The following is a 21,423-nucleotide window of genomic DNA, read 5'->3' as shown; positions in this document are numbered from 1 at the left end:
GACCTATTGCGAGTTCTGTATCGCGAACGATGCACTCGACGACGAGGGATCGGAGGGGAGCAAATGCGCCATTATCGAGTGCATAAAGCGTGCCAGACCGGTTATGCGTATTTACGCGCGTTTTCTTAGCAAGGGGCGTTGTGCGGGACGAAGGAAGCGGACAAATTCGCTCGCGAATTATCGAGACAATGCTCGTACGCTGTGCGAGGCTACTACGAGGCATGCGGCGATATTACTCCCGTAACGACTCGCGTGTGCGTGTTCCTCTCTTTCTCCCTTCCTTTTGCCGACTGCGATGCGGATTTTGCGCGATCGTACCCGTTTCTACACGGAATGTTTTAAGCACCGCGCTTTTCTTTTTTTTTCTTGCGCCATTCTGAGTCTCCTTTGTAAGTAAATTTGCAGTCGGCCTTTCTGCCCAGAAAATTTCGCTGCGTTCTTTCCTTACGTTTATCGCTCTTTTTATTGCTGTTACATATGAATGTTGAGCGTGTTATCTTGCACGATAGTTGAGATGAAAATGTACAGACGGATAATCGGTAACATTCGGGGTGAAAGTCAGGTTGGCGGAATCATTAAAGCCAAAATAATTCCGTCGCGAGGGAGTCATCGCGCGTTTAAGCTGATCAGCGCTCGAGCGAGGGTGAAAGGCCGTTTGCGTTAAAGTGGGTGCTAATGAAGTGATATACCGGCTAATGAAGCAGGTGCATATTAATACCAGTGCCGATACCGTGGAGGAATCGACACGGCGACGGTATCTCCGAGGCTGACGAGGCCGAGAAAAAGGGAGGAGGATGTTGGGAAAAGAAGACAAAAAGCAAAAGGAAAAAAATGGCAGAAACCGCCGCCGATAATCCCGTCGCTTTCCTGCGAGGCAAACCTGAACGCGTACGTCTAGCTTTACGCGCCGCGACTTTTAAGCGTTGCAGCGGTCATTAAAATTCATTGAAAGAGCGACAGGACCGACACGTCGTTGCGCAAGGTTTAAGATAGATGATTAAGAGAAACGACGGTCAAGGTGCTCGCGACTTGGCGAGCAGCCTTGGACTGTCGATATAAAACGCTCGGCGAAAAAATTGAGGAGAGAGAGAGAGAGAGAAATGAAACAACGCTACGCTATAATCCGCTCGCGGACCGCTCTCTCGGCTCGCAAAACGTATCTGTTTTGCAAATTAACGAGACGCGGAACTGCCCGCTCACTCGTTCGCTGTACTTGGACGCGTGAAGTTCGTTCGAAGGCGCGTCTCTTGTAGGTGGATCGTGACGCAACGCGTTTTTTTGGCGAGTCTCGTTATTTCTATGCGCGTGTCAATTTTTTTTTCGTTTCTTTTTTTCACGGCGGCTGCTATGCCTGTTGCATCATACGCGATGCGTGATGCTTATTATATTCGGCCATTCCGTAATCCCTCAATGTTTTTCGTTGACTGTATCTCTCGTGGATCTTCCTTCAATCAATCTTTCACGATTGCTTCATTCTTGCAGTCTGCGACAGCTTCTCATCCTTAACGTCGGGTATCCCGCTAACTTTGAAGTAAAAACTTCGCGTACGCGCATGGAAAAATATAGTAACATTCGAGTTAATGTTACTTGTTTCAAGAAAGTATTTCGTAAATTTGTATATTCATAGATTTATCATAAGTTCGTCAGAAACACATTAAATGCGACAAAAATTCGGTTTTCTTATTAGATAGAGTCTACACTCTCACTACCTTGGAGTGAGACTTCACTCCAAGGTAGTGAAAATTGCGCCAGCCAAAGTTAGAGCGAGAATTTCACTCCAAACGAGTGAGAACTCACTCCAAGCGAGCAATATTTTCACTCGTTTGGAGTGAAGTTCTCGCTCTAACTTTGACTGGCGCAATTTTCACTACTTTGGAGTGAAGTCTTACTCCAAGAAATTTAGAGTGTGCCCAATTCGAAATTTTAGCTCTACTTTCGACCTGAATTTTCTAACATACATATTCTGTATACTTTAATTCTTCAGAGGATCAGAAATATATGTGGAAACTGAAGTCATACTTAACGCCTCTAAACGGGACAGACACCGCACAAAATGTCACTTGTTCTAAAGAGGACCTTTCAACAAAGCCAGTAGATTAAATAGAATCAAAAGAGGTTAATATAGGCTTCAGAGTATCAAAGTAGGCGTTAAATGGAATATTGAAGTCGAAAGTAAGACAAGAATTTCTCTGGACTTTTCTAAGATTTGTGATGAATATATTTTAGGAATATTTTGTTATCAAGAAAACATTTTTCTTTAAAAAATGACCATTACTTAAAAAGAGGAAAGCAAACTGAGTAATTGCTTTTCTTAGCAGCGGAATGATACTTTTCTGCGTGTGGATTGCGTTCGAGATCAAATGAAATTATGTTCGATTTCTGCAGCGCGCGTTTCTCTTTCTCTCTCAGTACGAGATCTCTCTTCACCCTCTCGCCCCTCGAATGAAAAAGTCCTTTCGCCGTGGCGATGTCCTTCGTCGATGTTCAGGGAAAAGCTCCCTAGCGGTACGTAACGGTGAACTGCGGCCAACAGCGCAGCGCGTTTCCTCCGTTGTATGCAAATGCAGCCGGATGGCGTCAGCGCGTGCCGCGCATTAACAATGCCGGCTGACCTTGCGCGATCGATCGCGCTAATCCGCACTTCGCTCGTTCGCTCGCTCGCGCGAATCTCCCCAGATGCCAGATGCAACGAAAGAGATGCGACGGAGAGCGCTTTATTTTTCCCACGGAAATTGAATCGACTCGATGCAGGACTAAAGCCAAAATGCACTTCCGGTTCGACGTCGACGGGTACGCGAGAAGCGCGGAGATGCGCGTATTTTCATGAAGAAGCCTTCTGCAAGCGCTCATTCATTTCTGGGGAGTCCCGCTTCGCCTTTTCTTCGCTATGTTTCTCTCTCTCTCTCAAAAGCGAGCGAATAACCGTCGAACCGTATTGAATGTATTTCGAGATGTTTTCGCGCAGATACGCTTTTAGATCCACTCGCGCGCGTCGCATCGCTGCGGCGGGTCGGATGAAAATCCCGCGATTTGCATTTACCCGATATGTATACAGGGTGTCTTGCAATTCGTTACGCAGCCGCGTTGTGTAGGTAGAATTCAGCAAACTGAACACAGAATTCCTCCATTATTTCGCAAACGATAAAATCTTGAATTGATAACTAAAAATATCTACATGGCCATCTTCTAAAATGGCAGAAGACCTTGTTCTTCAGTTTGATTTAATGTTACATGACAGACGACGTCGTTCGTCACAGCTCGTCTGTCGCGTATCACACGTCATCCTTCACCAATCTTCATTGATCGAAATTTTACGTGATTGTGCGCGAAAGATAGAGGAACTTTGCATTCAGTTTGACAAATTCTACATATACATCGCGGCTGCGAATTGTCGGACACCTTGTATATATGTATATGTGTGTGTATGCACATATACTGGAGACGCTCGGCATCTCTTCTTGGCGAATAAAGCGCGAGTCGTTTGAGCTGAAAGCGCGCTCCATCGGGATGTATTAGATGAAAGGGGCGGAGCGGCGTTTAGACGTTCGTCAAAATCGAAACCGCCGTAATTTCGGCGGATATCGAAACGCACGCGGAAATAACGTCTACCTTCCTAGCTCATGACGATCGGAGATAATTGACGACAGATACGTGCTCACTCTCCAATGGTGGCCATCGAAAATCTCAAGCCGCCGAGCATCTCATCGCCGTACGATACATTTCGCCGTTGAAAGTCGCGCCGAGCTCCACAGTGCCGCGAATAAACAGGGGGACGTTGTGCCTCTGTCGAGACAATCTCGGGAGAAGTATCATGGACCACGGGCGATTTGCTCCGCGTTCGGGCAAGTCGTCCGAAAACGCAACAGCGTCAGGCACTCGAGGAGTCTTGTTAAAACGACGCGGATATATCGCGCGGATATCTCGCTCCGCGCGAGAGTACCATGTGATTTGTAAAGTTAAACCGGTACTGTTATATCGCAGCCAAGAGCGCGCGGCTCCCTTTAACCTGTGAGTGCGCGTGCGCGCGCGTTCAATCTCGGATATTTCGCCCGGGGGGGACAAAAAATTAATCCTTCACCGATGAAGTTATATTTTCATTCCGGGAGGAAACCTGCCGACTCGGGCCGCATCGAAAGGAGATTATAGCGACGGAAATGATATATTTTGAAAGTGGCGTGCACTCATTTATTCACTCTCTCTCTCCTCCTCTCTAGGATCTCTCTTTCTCTCCTTAACACTTTCACCCTTCGTACACACGCGCGAAATATCCCCATGTATCGCGCGACGGGTCGTAATTAAAGTCACGTCGCGGTTAAATAGATCGCTCATCCCTCGCATGAGTCGCGTCACACAAAAAGCGAGAGGATCAATGGACAGTGCTCTCTGCGCTCGAATTTTTTCCACGACCGCAGAAGATATCACATTGATTTCTGGAAGCCCGGAGGACCCTCCGTCTCGGCCAGGAACGATCTCTCTCTGCCGGTCTCCGCCCACAGAAACCCCAGGAAAATTCTGCTCGTTCGCTATCCACCCTGCCTCCCTACATCTCCCATCTCTCTCTCTCTCTCTCTCTCTACTCCCGATCCGAAAGCTCTTCCTAACACCGACCAGTTGAGCTCTAATTGCGTTTCCCGCCTAGCTCGGATCCCTCGGTCCTTCCGCTACAGTCATTCCTCTTCAAGCTCTCGGACCCGTGCCTTTTGTGTACACACGCGCGTGCGCGTGCACACACGTACATACGCGGGCCACCGCTCGCAATTCCGGAATTCCTTGCCGAGGGGATGTTGCGACAGGATCCGCTCGATCGGACGCATCCAATACACCCTGGGCTGAAAGCAATGGTCCGCGACCGGATTTTCTCTCCGAGGCAATTCAAGGATCCGGATTGAGCCGAGCGAAGAGCGCGAGAGAAGCAGAGCGAGAGGGAGAGAGGGAGGGAGGGAACGAGAGCTATCCATTCGACGTGTAGCGCTGGCATACGAGATTCAGCGATTTCCATGAAGAGGATAAACGTGAAAACGCTTAACCCATTAGCTGCCTCGGTTCACGTTCGAGGATCGCGTTAAAAGCGGCAATAAACCTCGTCCTTGGTCTCTCTCTCTCTCTCTCTCTCTCTCTCTCTCTCTTGGAGCGACCGTGAGCCTGCCAATGCGCTCCGCTTCGACTGACCGTCGTTGTCGTCGTCGTCGTTGCTGCGAGAGTTCGTAATATACTACGCCTTTTACATAGTTCGTCGTTCACCAACGCGTCGATTAATTGGTCGCTTTAATCCCTCGGCTTTATTTTGCCCGCGGGGGATGCAGCGGAAATCGCGTAGACACGTAATATACGGCTCCGCCGCGAGCCAAGACGGAATAATCCAAATATTTTCGCACGCTCCGGGAACAAATAGTCTCAATTTTTAATTCCCTAATGGATTACGAGCGTTCTTTAATTGGAAGGCTGCGGCCAGAACGCGCGGACGTACGGAATCAATCTCGAAAGCGCTGAGTCTCAGTCTTTCTCGCAACGACGAAACCGCAGCCGAGCGATTGCGCTGGTTTCCTCTCTCTCTCTCTTTCTCTCTCTCTCTATCCTTCTCCCCCTTTTTCTGTCTTTTTTATACGCTTTTTCCTTCGCACCTATCGATCTCGTCTTTCTCGCTCGCTGCGAGCCTTTACGCCCCGCCAATCCCGCCCGTGTTTCCGATCTTCTCACCCTCTTTGCGAACGCGGCAAGAACCGCGGGTTTCGTCCGGAATTGCTACCCCGGTTCTCTCTCTCTTTCTCTCTGTCTCTCTCTCTCTCTCTCTCTCTCTCTCTCTCTCTCTCCTCCCTCTCCTCTTTCTTCGGTAAGACAACCCCACGGGCTCGACATACAGATCTCCTTAATTGATTTAAGAAATAAATCACCCGGCTGAATACCGGGCGAACGGACAAACCGTACGTGCGTTCGATTTGTCGTGCTCCCGCTTCCGCTTTTCTTTTCCGGAGACAAATCGCGCTCCACTAAACGTTTTGCAGAATAAATTAGTATAATCGGAGAAGAGGGTTCCGCGTCTTTTCGCTTTCTTTTTTGTCCCCGTACATTGATTACACCTCGTCGTATCACGATGTTCGCAGCGCACAACGAATTTTGTTCTGTCATGAATTTAATATTTACCTGAATTTTTTATTTACCCGAATGACTTGATATCCTGACGATAAAGTTTCCTAAGTAGCGCATATCTTCCAAGTAACACCGTTACTTTCGGAATAACCCGCAGTTTCATCGCGACGCGCGATCATGGTCGTAGAAAAAAAGTCGAGCGCGAAAATCTCACATGCTTGATCCAATAAAAATTCGTAACGAAGGACATACGATAGATTGTTCGCGCGGCTCCGGCGGTTTTCTGTTAATTTAATTTCACAATATTTCACAAGAGATTCAGCAATGGCTCTTAGAAGTGGGCCCCGATTCCGGCTACCGCCGGGATGATCCGCTTCGTCCTATCTCGCTTCGTCCCGCGGCGGCCAGTTTACTTGTTATGAAAGTTTAAATTAATTTCGAGGTAATTTCCGTGCGGTAATGGCGCGCGCCGCGCGATGGGGGCCGCAGGAGGTCCCGTCTTCCCGAAGGCGGCTCGCCGCCGCCGCCAGCTCCTCCGTCTTATCGCTGGAAAAACAATCGAGTCCGTTCCTCCACCCTATATCACGCTCCTGTCAACTGCCGGCACGGGAAGCCAGGAAATATCGCCCTCGTGGTCCGACTCATACCCGTAGAAACTTTTCTGCGGCACCTGCGCCCCCGGGGCTGATCAAGTTCGATGTCTCGCGCGAGCCGCACCTGCCTGCCTGCCCGTCGCGCACCTCCTCACCTTTACGATGCGATTTCGCAGGTGATAACTGGGGGGAGGGGGGGAGTCGGATTACTCATAATTCAATACGCGTACGTACAGCGGAGGAGGAGTGGTCTCCTAAGAGACGATTTCGGACGAAACGTGAGTCCGTGAGATTCGTCGCGACAATCGAATTGTTCAAATGGGAAAAATGGTTTGCTGAGTGGACATTCGTTGTCGACACGAGTTAGCCTTGCGTAATAGCTCTTGCAAATGATCGGGGTCGAGTAGATAGCACAGAAAAGAGGAGAAAAAAAAACTGGAGCACCCGTTATCCACGATGACGACTGTCGTATCTTCGTGCGGTTGAGGCACGATATCGATTACGAAACTTGGAAAGCAACGTGTCCATTACGGACGGCGCGGTAAATCGGGGAGCAATCCCGCACTTTAAATTCCCTCCACGGTGGAATAATCGAACTCGTACTTTCGATGGAAACGAGCGTCCTCGTGCGCGGCTCCTCCTCTCTCCAGCAGGCATAATAAATATTATTTCAGAACGGCCGCCGGCGAGTTATATTTAAGTACAACCGCGCCGCGTTAAGCCGATTTCACACGAGCCACGCGAACTGTCCGACCGTAAATCTTATGCGGAATAATGTTTGAGATTAATTAACGAGAAAACAAAATTCGAGATGTTGTTTGGGTTTGGTGTTGAAGTTGTTGAGTATAAGGGAGTGTTAATGATTGTGAAATATTATTACAAACACAACAGTTTATGTAACCGTATAATAATTAAATAATAATTAGATACTAATAAATCACATACAAACTGCATGTTTGAGGAAGTAAAAAGATTACAGTGTTATACACTGAGAGGAAAAGTATCTGAAAACAAAATAAATATTTATTCGTTGGATATTAATGATATATTTAGTTAAATCTATATTTTTTTACACGCATATTGCCCGCAGATAACTTTACACACACCTATTGCTATTAGAATTTTTTTCTTTTATTAAAATGACAAAAAAGACACAGTTGATGCTGAAAATCATTGTAATTATAGTGGGAAAATTGTTTTTTCTTCTCTCAATATATAAAGTTCAGATTGGAGATTCGGCAGAATGATTGTCGTCCGGTGGCTCGCGCCGTCCACTTGGCGACGTTTCGCGCTCCGTATGAAAGCGGCTTAAGCGGCGATTCAACCGCGGCTCCAACTTGAAATTGCTCGGGTACGAGAGCCGAAGAGCTGTCGCAACGGACGGACGTGTCCAAGGTGTGCGCGCGCGAGCGGAGCGAGATATCGAGCGCGGTATCGTTTCCACGTAATAGGCAATACGTTATTGAGGCTCTGCTCTCGAAATGCACTCGTATTCCCATGTTAACGCGGATTATCGAGCCGCCGCCGCCGCCGCCGATAGTAGTGCAAATGCTAAAGTTCGTGGAACACACCGCGTGGCCGCGTCGTCGTGAGACCCGCGGGCATCGTTGCACTTTTGCGATCGATCGATCGGCCGCAGCCGGCCGTTTCGTCACGCCGATCGATCTCGGCGATCCGGGCATTGTTACACGTGTCGTCGCCTTTTGTCACGCCGCGGTGCACCCAGGACTTTCTAGCGATCGTGCGGAATTTGAATGTTCCTCTCGCGTCGGCTTTCGGGACGGGAATGGACTCGACTCGGTATTTGCGGTATTGTCCCCCTCGTCACAATCGTCCGCATTAATACACTGATCGGAAATTAGAAAAAGAAAGGGGGAAAAAATATTAACCTCACGGAGGATTGCCGATCGAGAAGAAACGGCCGGGCTCGTTCGATCCGCACCACGTAACGTACACGTCACTCTGTTTCATGTCGTGCGACACGAGGCACAAGAGATGAGTCGCGCCTCAATTGTAATGCGCGCGAACGCGCTGTAACTATACGCCGCCGCCGTCTCGCTCATTGTCACCCTCATGCCACGAAAAACGTCCTCGGCGCGGAGTAATTGTCCTCTCCGTGCGGGAGGAGACGAGAGAATCGACGCGACATCCGGGCGACGGCGAGATGGCACGCCGGTGGAATAGAAATGGTAGAATAAAAGAAGCCGCGGGAGAAGAGGAGAGACAATGAGAGAAGGAGGAGACGAGCAAGAGAGAGAGAGAGAGAGAGAGAGAGAGAGAGAGAGAGATCAAGGTCATCGGCGAACGGAGCCAATTAGCCAGCCGTAGACTCGATTAGCCGGCGGAAGCACTCGGGACCGGCGAACCTACGCGTATAACGGGCCGAAGGATATACAGGCACCGTAAGCACTATACTTAGGCGGATAACCGAGTGCGCGTGTCCATTAACGTCTCTAACGCTGCTGATACTTTCCGAGATGCTTTTCCGCCTTTTCCTCTCCGCGCTTGCCTTGCACGTGATCCGAGGTAAACACGGAGAGATCGTAGGTACATGCATATATGCAGAGAGAAAGAGAGAGAGAGAGAGAGAGAGAGGCTCGCTGCGAATTCACCCCAGATTATAACGGTACTCGCTTCTGTTGAACACTCGCCGCCTACGCGCCTGATCTTCCCGCGAACTTCGACCTCACGCTACCGCACGTAGCAGCGTGTTCAGAGTCTTACAAGCGGGTGAGTGAATTTCACGTGAATAAGTTCGCAGCAGGGGGGCCACCACCCGCCTCTTACATTCGTACGCGGCTAGACGGACGGGGGCGGACTTCTACCCGCGAGAAATTTTCTTTTCGCGAGAGATCGCGGAGATATTTGGAAGCTTTATTATATTCCGTGTCGCGCGAAGATCGAACGAGCGGCAAAGTCGCCACGGCGCTGGCACAGCAGAGGCGATAATATTTTCTCACGGGGAGAGGGAGAGAGACAGATAGAGAGAAAGAGATAGGCGATTGTACGCAGCCACGCACGAGTGGCTGCGGAGAGAAATAATCGGTGCTTGTGTAATCGGGATGCGTCATGCGCGCTTAGACGCGCGAGCGCACAAAACCGTCGCTACCGGTTCTTACGTTGTACGAGTATCGGCTAGAGTCGCGCGGCACCCGATTTACAGCTTTACCGTTTACTCTTACTACTTGCTACTTGTCGGGACTGGTTTTCCTCGCGCAAGTAAAAGCGTAGGTAAACATGCGAGGCGGCTTTCGTCGAGAGTCTCTCTCTCTCTCTCCTTGTCAGTCCTCGGCGGGACAGCGCTGGCACAGGACGGGAAATCGGGCAAATCGTAATCCTACCCTCGCGTCTCGAGGATCCGCAGGAAGTCCGTGCCCTTGCGCCTCGAGGATCACCGCTTTGTCCGGCGAATAATGGCGGAGCAAACGGGAGGCGTTCGCCGGAATTAAAACGTGAGCCTGCGGATGCTCGGTGGTGTCCCGGCCCGGAGAGGGTTGGTGCACAAAAGACGCCTCTTCCCCGTCTCCTCTTTCTCCCCCCCCCTCCCTCTCTCGCCCCGCGATTTTCCCTCGTCGAGAAAAACCGGCGGAAGATCCGCCCGCGCGACTAGCGAAGACGAAAATACAGAACAAACAACTTCATTCTTCGACCGACACGTCAACTTGATTCCATTCCGCGAGCTGTCGCTGTTGCTGTGTGTTATCGTTTCTCAATTGTATCCAATCTTTTCCTCACGAAGATAGAAGCGTGTCGTGGAAAACACCCTTGATCCGCGCGTGATATTTTTTATCGGGGGATCTGTGCGATAAAACGCTACTTAATATAATCTGATCGGGCGATTCAACGCGAAGGTCTTGATTAAATAGTAGCCGATATCTGGGTTAGTCATCGATATACATCCAGTTAGGTTAGTCATTGTCATCGTCTTATGAGATAACTCGAAGAAAAGAAAAAAAGTGAGTAACTATCTGGCAATGAGTTCGAAACTGCGCACTCGAAGAAGAGAGTCGAGAAACAGTCTTCGTCGGGAAGAAGAAGCCAGGTCGGCTTCTCGCTCCCTTTGTCTCAATCCACGGGTGTACGCAGCGCGGCAAAAAGGACACGATAGGACGCGCATCCTCGAGGGCCAGTGATCGTTAACTATCCTTAGCGCCGAATCTTTTCCATTCCCATTAGCGAAAGCTTCAGCTTTTCTTCTCTCGCGACGGACGGACGAGAGAGACAGAGAGAGAGAGAGAGAAAGAGGGGGCGGAGGGGGAGAGAGAGAAAGAGAAACAAGCTAATCTCTAGAGGGGTTAAGCGATCGCTTATAGCGATTTTCCTAACCCTCCTCTCGCGAGATCCCTCGCGCACAGTCCGACACCCTTTCCATTCTTTGCTCCTCGCCGAGCTGACGTGCGAGTCCGTGAGCGACGATCTATCACTATCATCCGAGATTGAGACTTTGCGCTCACGACGAAAACAAACTGCCACGGCATACGCCATATTGCCGGCTGCTGCTTTATATTCGTCGATCCGTCGCGAGCTACGAGAACGAGCTCGTCTCTCTGCGCCACGTGTACGCGTCATTACGCGTCTCGCCTTCTCACGCGCGAGGGGGAGCGTCGTCGTGACGCCGCGTCGGCTGCGGGGTGCCGCGATTCTTCGACAAATGTGTCGAAAATCAACCCCCCTTTCTGCACACGACGTTACTCGAAGCTGAATGCTCTGTGTGACTCCTTTGAAGTAGCTAATGATGTCTCGATGTAGCTCGACCAGCTCTTCTTAATTTCACGTCCAACGCACACAGAGCACGCGGTGGCACTGAAACACCCTCGACAATCAATGTCGGCGGAGGGCGGAGGAGGGTCGTAGTAAAAAATGATCCGCGCTACTTCGATTTGGTAGCTTATAAGAGCGCGTCTCTCGCGCAATATGCTGATGCGAGGTGATGTATGAAAAGCAGGGGCGGTAGATGAAATTTCGCGTTTCGACTTGAGATTACGGCGCGCTGACTTTTTTCTTTTTTATTAGAACAAGATGTAGGGGACGCGTTGAAAGACGGATATTGCGAACGGATTTCCAAACGTCGAGGAGTAAGCCGCACATAGCTACACGGAGAAAACTGTTGCTCCTACAACAATCATGTTCTTTATGATTAAAACAAAATTATATGAATTAAAATTAAATAGATATTGCGTTGAGAGAGATTGCCGTTGTTATACACGCCCATCTGTGTAACTCTCACAGCCACAATTCTTACGATATGTAATGCTCAAATTGGCATATCCTCACATATAGTTGCTTCAACTGAAAGAAAAATGCTGTTTTTCTATCGTGATCTGCAGAACGAATATTATGGTTGAAAGAGGTTGCGTTGTACAATACTGAGAGAGTCCCATTCAAATGCCTTGATTAGAAATTTATCCCATAGCCAAGTTATCTATTTTATACGGGGTGTCCTATCACAAACTATTTATCACGATCAATGTAAGCAGAAAATTTCCTATAAAACTTCCACGGACGAAATTCACAATAGTCATCTAGGTAACAGGTGTTCGAAGCTAAGAACTCCGCGTGCATGATATACTATACAAATAGAAATCGCGCGCTCGTGATAAATTGAAATACCGATGAAATTAGCGTACGCGCGACATGCGCGAGCCCGGCCGTTGCCGGTCGATTAATTCAGGAAGCCACGTTTAATCGACTGGTCGAGGCCAGGGTGCGTTCCTGGGAAGCAAAGATCCTCGCGAGTGCAATTCCGCTCGTAATAAACAGGAACGTGCATCGTTATCGACACGGCGCGATCGCAGCAGAGGCAGCGCAACGCTCGCGATCGCAAAGTGCTCCCTCGTGTGTAATATGCCGGACGATTTCTTTATTTAAACGATACGCGCTGCGATCACGGCACGGCCGGCCAACGCCGTCGTACATCACCGCGGCCAACTGGAAAAAAAAGACACGACACGCCGCGTACTTGAATATTATTGGACCGTGGATGTACAGCGCGGGCGAGAGATCGCACGGCGGATCTGCGAGATTGTTGCATCTCGAGGACGATTTATGCCGTCTTGAACACCGCTCGACTGCTATTGAGCTCGTGCCTCTCGCATAATGATACCTGAATTCACGCACCCTTTTGTAGAGCACGTCTTTTATGAAGCGTGAACGCTAACAGTGCAATTAGGTCGCAATAAGTCTGATAAGACTGCGATGCACGTGCTTTGATATAACAACTGGACGGAAAAGAGAGGAAGAAAAACACTCTAATTAGGTTCTACGCTCAAAAAAAAAGAATTCTGGTTGGAAGGTGTTATTTCCTGTAATCCTATACTCCAAGCGAAAACTTTGATCGAAAGTTCCTCTTCTAATGAAAAGTGCCTTTGACCCTCAAGATTCTTTGTTTTGTTGAGCGAAAGAGAGGAAGTCTCGGCTTTCGTGAGTTGGTCGTAGATCGGAGAAGCTCGGACCGCGCCAGGTCGTTCGAAAATTCGCGGACGCGGCCAAAGCACGGATGACTCACCGGTGAACGACTCCTCTCGAATGCATGTGCTTGAGCGCGGCGACCAGCTGTCTGGCGTAGAGCCTCGCCGTGTTCTCGTCCAGCTTACCGGTCGGCTGTTCCTTAATGTGCGTGCACAGGTCACCGCCGGTCGCGAGTTCCGTCACGAGATAGTACACAGATCCGCTCTGCAAGCAGGCGTTAAATTAAACCGTTATCGATTCGCATCGATAGCGCGGTGCACTCGTTGCACGACTCGAGGATGCGGCGCGACGATTCCGCGATCCTCGGATTTCTGCGCTTTCGAACTCATGGGTGTCTTTAGTGTCATTCCGGCGAATCCAAATTTCGATGTTGCAGGTGCAGAGTATGCACTTTACGTCAAATGCACTTTTAGAGGAGTACCAATTGATCTAAATTATTTTGAGTATGACAACATTACACGAATTTTGTTCAACGACAAGTTAATATCGCGATCTGAGCGCGATGAGATTTGAGTCTTTATAAGTGTATCATGTACAAATGCATCACTTTAATTCTGGAGCAGTTAGAGCCAACGCACAAGCATATATGTAACATGTTACGTTACGTTAAGTACTAACAATACAATGGTCATATCTGTACGTAAAATTAAATTTAAGTCAACGCACAAAAAAATCCGTTAACTTAACATGTTATGGATGTTCTTGTGCAGAGGCTCTTACTGTAACAGAAATTGAACCTCATCGGCATCTCTAACCACGTGATAATAATTTGTGTCTAATGTCACTATTAGCCAGTAATGTAACACCCGTTTCTCCTAGTAGTTTGGTAAATAAGTAAGCTGATAATTAAATAAACGAAATTACAGTTATGATTTGAAAAACTGTAAATGTATTAGAAAGAGCAAGCTAAAAAATCAAGCAAAAAAAGAAAAGCATACAAAAAATGAAAATATGAAAGAAGTTAATAATTAGATTAGAAATATATATAGATATTATTTACATAAATATTAGAATATATAAATGTCACTATTAGCCAGTAATGTAACACCCGTTTCTCCTAGTAGTTTGGTAAATAAGTAAGCTGATAATTAAATAAACGAAATTACAGTTATGATTTGAAAAACTGTAAATGTATTAGAAAGAGCAAGCTAAAAAATCAAGCAAAAAAAGAAAAGCATACAAAAAATGAAAATATGAAAGAAGTTAATAATTAGATTAGAAATATATATAGATATTATTTACATAAATATTAGAATATATAAATGTCACTATTAGCCAGTAATGTAACACCCGTTTCTCCTAGTAGTTTGGTAAATAAGTAAGCTGATAATTAAATAAACGAAATTACAGTTATGATTTGAAAAACTGTAAATGTATTAGAAAGAGCAAGCTAAAAAATCAAGCAAAAAAAGAAAAGCATACAAAAAATGAAAATATGAAAGAAGTTAATAATTAGATTAGAAATATATATAGATATTATTTACATAAATATTAGAATATATAAATGTCACTATTAGCCAGTAATGTAACACCCGTTTCTCCTAGTAGTTTGGTAAATAAGTAAGCTGATAATTAAATAAACGAAATTACAGTTATGATTTGAAAAACTGTAAATGTATTAGAAAGAGCAAGCTAAAAAATCAAGCAAAAAAAGAAAAGCATACAAAAAATGAAAATATGAAAGAAGTTAATAATTAGATTAGAAATATATATAGATATTATTTATATAAATATTAGAATATATAAATATTATAATATAAATATATAAATATAAATATTAAAAATATATATAAATATAACAGGGGAAAAGAGAGAGAGAAATGACGCGCAGGAAATTTATTGAATAACGTTAACGCTGCATGCGTGATCTCTCACCTTTTTGTTCCACCCGCCACGCTGCACGGCCGTGCATGTAACTCGGTTCGCTTTTTGTAAATGGAGCAACAAGCGACAGAGAGCGGCGAGAGTCGGCGGGATTGGTCGCGCGCGAAATTGTTCGCGCGCATTTAAAATGCACCGGCGCGGAGGCGCATCGTAATTATCGAGAAAGCGTTTCCCGAATTTCGCGCGGCCCGCACTCGCGAGACTGCGAGAGCTGCGGCGACGGCAAGCGGGTCTCGCCGATTAAGCGATTACCTTAATGCAACGATATGCATGCGGCGACGTCGGGCGCGCGTGACCGACGAATTACGGTCGCAGCGATTGCTGCCGGCCGATGGCGAGTCGGTGTGTTCCCCGGGCGCCGATGATTATTTAATTCTTCGTGGCTGGACACATCGGCGCGGTGCGGCCGCTTTAATTATGAATCGCGCGGCTCACGAGAGCCGAATAAATATCGCCCGTGCATGCGAAATATCGCATGCAGCGCGAGCTGCGAGCGCCCGGAATGTCGAGCGAGGGCGGGGATCGAAGAGAACGAGATTTCTAACTTGCTCTTTTTCTATCTCCCGTTCGGTTAGCTATTGCATTTAATTGCTCCGGGATCGTCGCTTACCCTCGGGAAAAAAGACACGGCGGTAATAACTACTATAGGTGACAACCTGTGATTTGCTGTGTTATAAGCATAGCACTGAAACTGCTCAGTGCTGTACTTATAACTGGTATCAGTGACTACTCACTGATTTAATTTAAGAGAGTAATGTAAGCTTTTCGTGACAACGTTCGTTCCGCTCGAAATTGGCGGCCGGGAGAACTTGGCCGATAGAAACTGAACGAGAACTTCCGGGGAGTTCCCATTGCCGTTCTCTCACGAAGTCAATTCGCGAGGAAGAAAGACAGAGACCCGCAGTTCTATCTCGCTTGGCAAGGATCGCCGTTTCGTTGGATCGTGGATTCGTTGATACGCCTGATGCTTGCCAAGCGAATCAACCGGGATGTGAGATAACGCGATTTCGATATATCAACGGACGTACGGGCAAAATAGGAACGTAAATTCGCCGCATGTAAATGAGGAAGGAAGAAAAGAAGGCGGGAAGAAGGGAGGGAAAAGGTCAGGGTCGGAAGATGGGAAAAGAGCCGAGCTAGTCATTCCTTCGAGTGAAACAAGAAGCGTATGGCACATACGTGTTCTTTCCGCGGTAGCTTGTGCCAAGAAGGTGCCTATCGCTAGCAGATTCCTATTTCGCCGGGTGAAATTTGAAACAGACTTTTCCTCTTAATGCATACACTGAATTTAGTATGCGCTGAAGTTCACTTCTGCGAATATGAAGTTCACTTCTGTGAATATGAAGTTCACTTTTGTGAATATGAAGTTCACTTCTGTGAAATAAAAAAATTTTTAAGTATTGCTAATAAATTTTCAAGTATCTTTTTTCTCAGTACATCTAAATATAATAGTCAAGTGATTTAGTAATTATTGTGAAATCATTTGGTATTATTTACCAAACCACTTAATCGGTTCAACTACATGAAGAATTTGTCCTATTAATTATTTTCCAATTATATTATTATCAGACGATTGATCACATTATTACCATATTCGATACTAATCACCAAACGTTGCACTGAAACGCTCAATCAAATGCACTTATTAAGTATTGCACTTTTCTTTCAGTGTACTCGTGCACTTTTTATTATCTCGTCCACCCTCGACGAGATGTCCACGGAGTTACACTGTTGTTCACGAGCCTTTTATAACCAACAAGTTTCCCGTCGCGTAAATTCTTAACGTGCGTTTTCGCCGAACACGTTTGCGCGATCGTTTCTCCATTCTCGATTGTCCAAAGCGCCTGTTTCGTTTTCGCGAGGCGATAACGAAAACGTCAGACGGCCAATCCCTGTGGAATTATTTAAGCAAATATCCCGTGCCGAGGCCGCTGTGCACGTGCCTGTTGTAATAAGCTACTAGAATGCGACTGTTGACGCGTACATTTTTATTACGATTTCGTCCAAACGGAGGGACGTGACGACGACGTCATAACGGGCAAATCCTGCGCGAATCATCGGCTCGTAACATCGGTACTGACATAAAATCGCGCGAGTAACGCGTTTACTGCCGCCCGTAGGCCGGCCATAATGACCTTAATTGGCGCTTAAAGCGGCTTTCCTGCGATATCCCGAGCATGAGTAACGCGCCGATGGCCGACATGCGTCTTCGTAAAATTCGACAGGCACGCGCTTTTTATCGTATATAGGGTGATTCAGCGTTACCCTGCAATCTGGACATTTGACGCTCGTACAGAAATCAATAATCGAGCCGAAACGACGCTCTCTTTCTCCTTCGATTGTCGTGGGCATAATAAATGTTACGATAACGCGCAATCAACGTCCATTTATCGACTTGTTTCTGCAAAATCGGCAGCTCGTCATTCGATCGTAGAAAAGAAAGTATCGCCCCGTATCTTGTCTAGGATAATAAAATGAATAATCTACACGGAAAAAGCAATTCTGTTGGTGCAAACGAATTTTCGGTTGCTCAGGGATCAGACGAAAACTCGGCTGTAGGAACAGAAAAATTCTTTTATGAGGCTTCTGTATAGTCAATTGTTCGCAATTGCTTCAACCGAGTTTTAGTATCGTTGAATGTTCAGACGAATATTTTCGGTTGCGACAACAGAAATATTAGTTTTCAAAACAGAGATATCGCTTCTGATAGCCTAATTTTCACTTGGTTCCTATTCGCTTGCACTAACTAAGATTTTTTTTGCATGTAGCAATTACATGCCAGAGAAAGAATTAATAGCAAAAACTAAAATATAATTAGCAGCTAAGATCGAAGCAAAGGAATAATTATCGCGGTTACACGCAAAATAGTAGAGACCTGTTCTGTCCGATTTCATGAGCTCTACTCGCACGCAAGCGTCGATTGGGACGTTGTATTAGACATTCTGTACACATTTCCAATGTCAATAAAAAAAATATTAGGTGTACAACTTTGCTTCCGCCGTTTTTTTCCGAAATTCGAAGCTTTATTGTAAAAAACTGGTTATACATTTGTGATTCAAAGTATTGTCCATCGCTGGCCACTACTTTCTCCCATCTTTCGGGCAGCGTACGAATCCCGCGTCGAAAAAACTGGTCATCTTTTGAGGCGATCCACGAATCGATCCAATTTTTTACTTCTTCATAAGACCGGAAGTGCTGGTCAGCCAGGCCGTGTGCCATTGATCGAAACAAGTGATAGTCAGAGGGAGCAACGTCTGGAGAATACGGCGGGTGGGATAGGACTTCTCATTTCAACGTTTCCAAGTATGTCTTGACCACTTTCGCAACATGAGGTCGAGCATTGTCATGCTACAAAATCACTTTATCGTGTCTCTCGTTGTATTGCGGCCGTTTGTCTTTCAATGCTCGGCTCAAACGCATCAATTGCGTTCGATACCGATCGCCTGTGATTGTTTCAGTCGGTTTTAACAGCTCATAATACACTACGCCGAGCTGGTCCCACCAAATACAGAACGTGACCTTGGAGACGTGAATATTCGGTTTGGCCGTCGACGTGGAAGCATGGCCGGGAACTCCCCATGATTTTCTGCGCTTGGGGTTATCGTAATGAACCCATTTTTTGTCCTTAGTCACAATGCGATGCAGAAATCCCTTCCATCTTTTCCTTTCAAGCAGCTGTTCACAAGCAAACAAACGCCGTTCAACATCTCTCGGCTTCAATTCGTACGGCACCCAATTTCCTTGCTTCTTCCCATGGCTTTGAGGCATTTTGAAATGGCTTGTTGAGTCACTCTCAATGATCGTGCCAATTCTGCATCTTCGAAAACCTTCTCTCTTCCACTGCTATGTCTTCGACGTCAAAATCACCGTTCTTGAAGCGTTGAAACCACTCACGACACGTTCTTTCACTAATAGCGGCCTCACCATAAGTATTTGAGAGCATTCGATGAGCCTCAGCCGCAGATTTCTTCATATTGAAGCAAAAAATTAAAACCTCCCGCAAATGACGAGAATTTGGCTCGTAAACTGACATTTTCAATCGAGAATAACTTTATGATGCAAACACAAATCGACTAATGTTTCTATGGGGTTATGTTGACAGATGCCCAAGTTTATTGTATGACGTCTATTTATTTCGACCACCACTTACCGCTAAAGCCATCTATAGGAAAACGGCGGAAGCAAAGTTGTACACCTAATATAAAATATAAAATAAAAAGATCGTGAATACACAAACACATACACAGACAAAACTTGTTGTTTTACATATTCTATAATTTTATATAGGATATCTGAATTTAGATGCTTATGTGCAATAGAACTTGTTAAATTGCATAGGAAAGTACTACATCATTTTATGTGAACTTTGCCGCGGTAATTATTGAGATATTAATGAGAGAAAATTGGTCAATCAATACGTACAATGAAGTGATATGAGCTGTGTAAAAAATAGTGAGAAAAAATACTTGAAAATTTATTCGTGGGACATAAAGTTTATTTTTGTGATCCCTCAAATAAAAATTTACGGATACTTTTTTTTCAGCGTGGTTATCTTCTCACAGAATCAAATGCTCGAGATTCACGCGTATAAGATATCTAGAAATCGCCAACTTTCTCAACTACTCGAATAGGTGAATGCACGCTTTTAATTTCAGTTGATAAATTTGCATCTCACAGCATTACGACATTTTATCTGTGATAGCCAAGTCTTAACAATGACAGCAAAACGACTAGCTTATCAGTTAAGTTCGAATCAGCCACTGAGCCCTTTCCTTACGTGTAGGCATGGAAACGTCAGAGCCCGTCTAAAATGTTGGGTATTGAAAGGCGCGCGTTTTCGCCACCGGTCCGTTCGACGCGGCTTTACGACGTGAGGCAGAAACAAACGAACGAAAAAACAAAAAAAGGAAGCGGCCGTCGAGCCATTGTCCTCGCGGGTATTGAAAGTTCGTCGCGCCCTACGTGTCGCGTGTCCTGTCGCGAATTTGCAGTCGTGGCTGAGGTTTTCGTCATCGCCGGTCACAGCCGCATGGCTCTCGCCCGGTCTCGCCACCGCCGTCCATAAATTATTCATAAATTCGAAACTGCGAAAACTTGCAGCGACGCGTTTGACTGTCAGCGACATCAAAATCCGGGTATTAATAATTAATACGAGGGAGAGTGGCCATTTGCATAGCCGATTAGCCGGACGGCATCGTCGATAGCGCGTTTATCGTCGTCGTTCGGAAACGGGCTGCCTATCGCCGCGCGCAGACACGTCATTGGCAGACGTGCGCGACCCTGCGTAAAGTAGTGAGTCTCTCCCAGCCTGGGAGAACGAATATACTTTACAGCCTGCATGCGAGACGCAGATGCTACGAAGAATCCGGAATCGGCAGTCGAAATCGCACGGTGCGACGATGACGACGACGACGACAATGATGCCAGCACCCTACGCGCGCACTTGGCTCGCGCGCGCGTCCTGTCGTAAAGATCACGAGACGTGGAGATGAGATATAAGGCGACGTCATATATAGCCAATTTAGCGACGGCAAGAAAGGCGGAGTCCTCTCGTCCCGATATTATCATATTTGCCGTCAGGTGCGAGCATTCTCATCGTCGATGGCTCTTCCCCTTCGACGGATAGCTTAAATAAAACAAGACGCGCTTCTCTATTCGCGTTTCATAAACGCGAGGAGGGTAATACCGTCCGCGAACTATAAAATCATTCCCGTCGAGACGCGGTGAAAGAAAGGGACAGAGAGGAAGAGAGAAGAATCGAACGGTGTAATTCGGAGAATCGTTTGTCCATTTATGAAAACTCGCTGTGTACGAGGACGATCGCTCCCCTCGGCGGAGATCCGCGCGTTTCTCGCCGCACGTTTACTCGTTCTCGAGCCACACTCGAGCAGTGTATTTTCTATGTATTATTGCGCGTTGACTGTTCACTCTATATGAGTGAAAGATCACTCGGATCCGAATGACTGGGCCGGTTTACTTTACTCTTTGAGCGATATTGTAGTCCAAGAAACTTAGAGGGTGTCCATCTCGATATTTTAGTCGCGTGGTTTTCGAAACGAATCGCTATCCTATCACGTTCAGGAAACGACGTTTTTCGCGGTGTATTTAGTTCGAAAAATTGGTACACGTGTCTCTTTCTCTCTCTCTTTCTCTGACTAGCTAACCAGCCAGCCAGTCAGTCAGTCAGCCAGCCAGCTATCAGACTGGCCGTGCTCCGACTGCTCGTTCATTCCGCGCTGGATATTTCGCGGTGGTCTCCGAAATTCCGAAATTCTCGAATCGCACGCGGGGGATCCGGCTATCCGGCGGGCCGCGCGTTCCCGTCATATTTTCCTACGTACTTTATCTTTCCCGGCGCGTATACACCCCTTTTCCTCCCTCCCTTCCGTGC

The 21,423-nt window shown here is 46.7% G+C and overlaps 1 protein-coding gene across 2 annotated transcripts in view; it reads right to left on the bottom strand.

Annotated features, from left to right (window-relative positions):
- LOC116842697 (serine/threonine-protein kinase MARK2-like) overlaps positions 1 to 21,423 on the bottom strand; it is a 284,293-nt gene that overhangs the window by 29,353 nt on the left and 233,517 nt on the right. For both annotated transcript variants that reach the window (XM_032812259.1, XM_032812260.1), the window contains one exon: positions 13,186 to 13,352. In XM_032812259.1, coding sequence (XP_032668150.1) covers positions 13,186 to 13,352 — 167 coding nt within the window. The remainder of the gene's footprint in view (positions 1 to 13,185; positions 13,353 to 21,423) is intronic.

This window comes from Odontomachus brunneus, unplaced genomic scaffold (genome assembly GCF_010583005.1).
Source record: "Odontomachus brunneus isolate Ranch 3 - 2012 unplaced genomic scaffold, Obru_v1 Obru_scaffold_026, whole genome shotgun sequence".
In the NCBI taxonomy this organism is placed as follows: domain Eukaryota; kingdom Metazoa; phylum Arthropoda; class Insecta; order Hymenoptera; family Formicidae; genus Odontomachus; species Odontomachus brunneus.
Note: the sequence above shows the minus strand (reverse complement) of the source record. Positions and strands in the feature narration are given on the sequence as shown.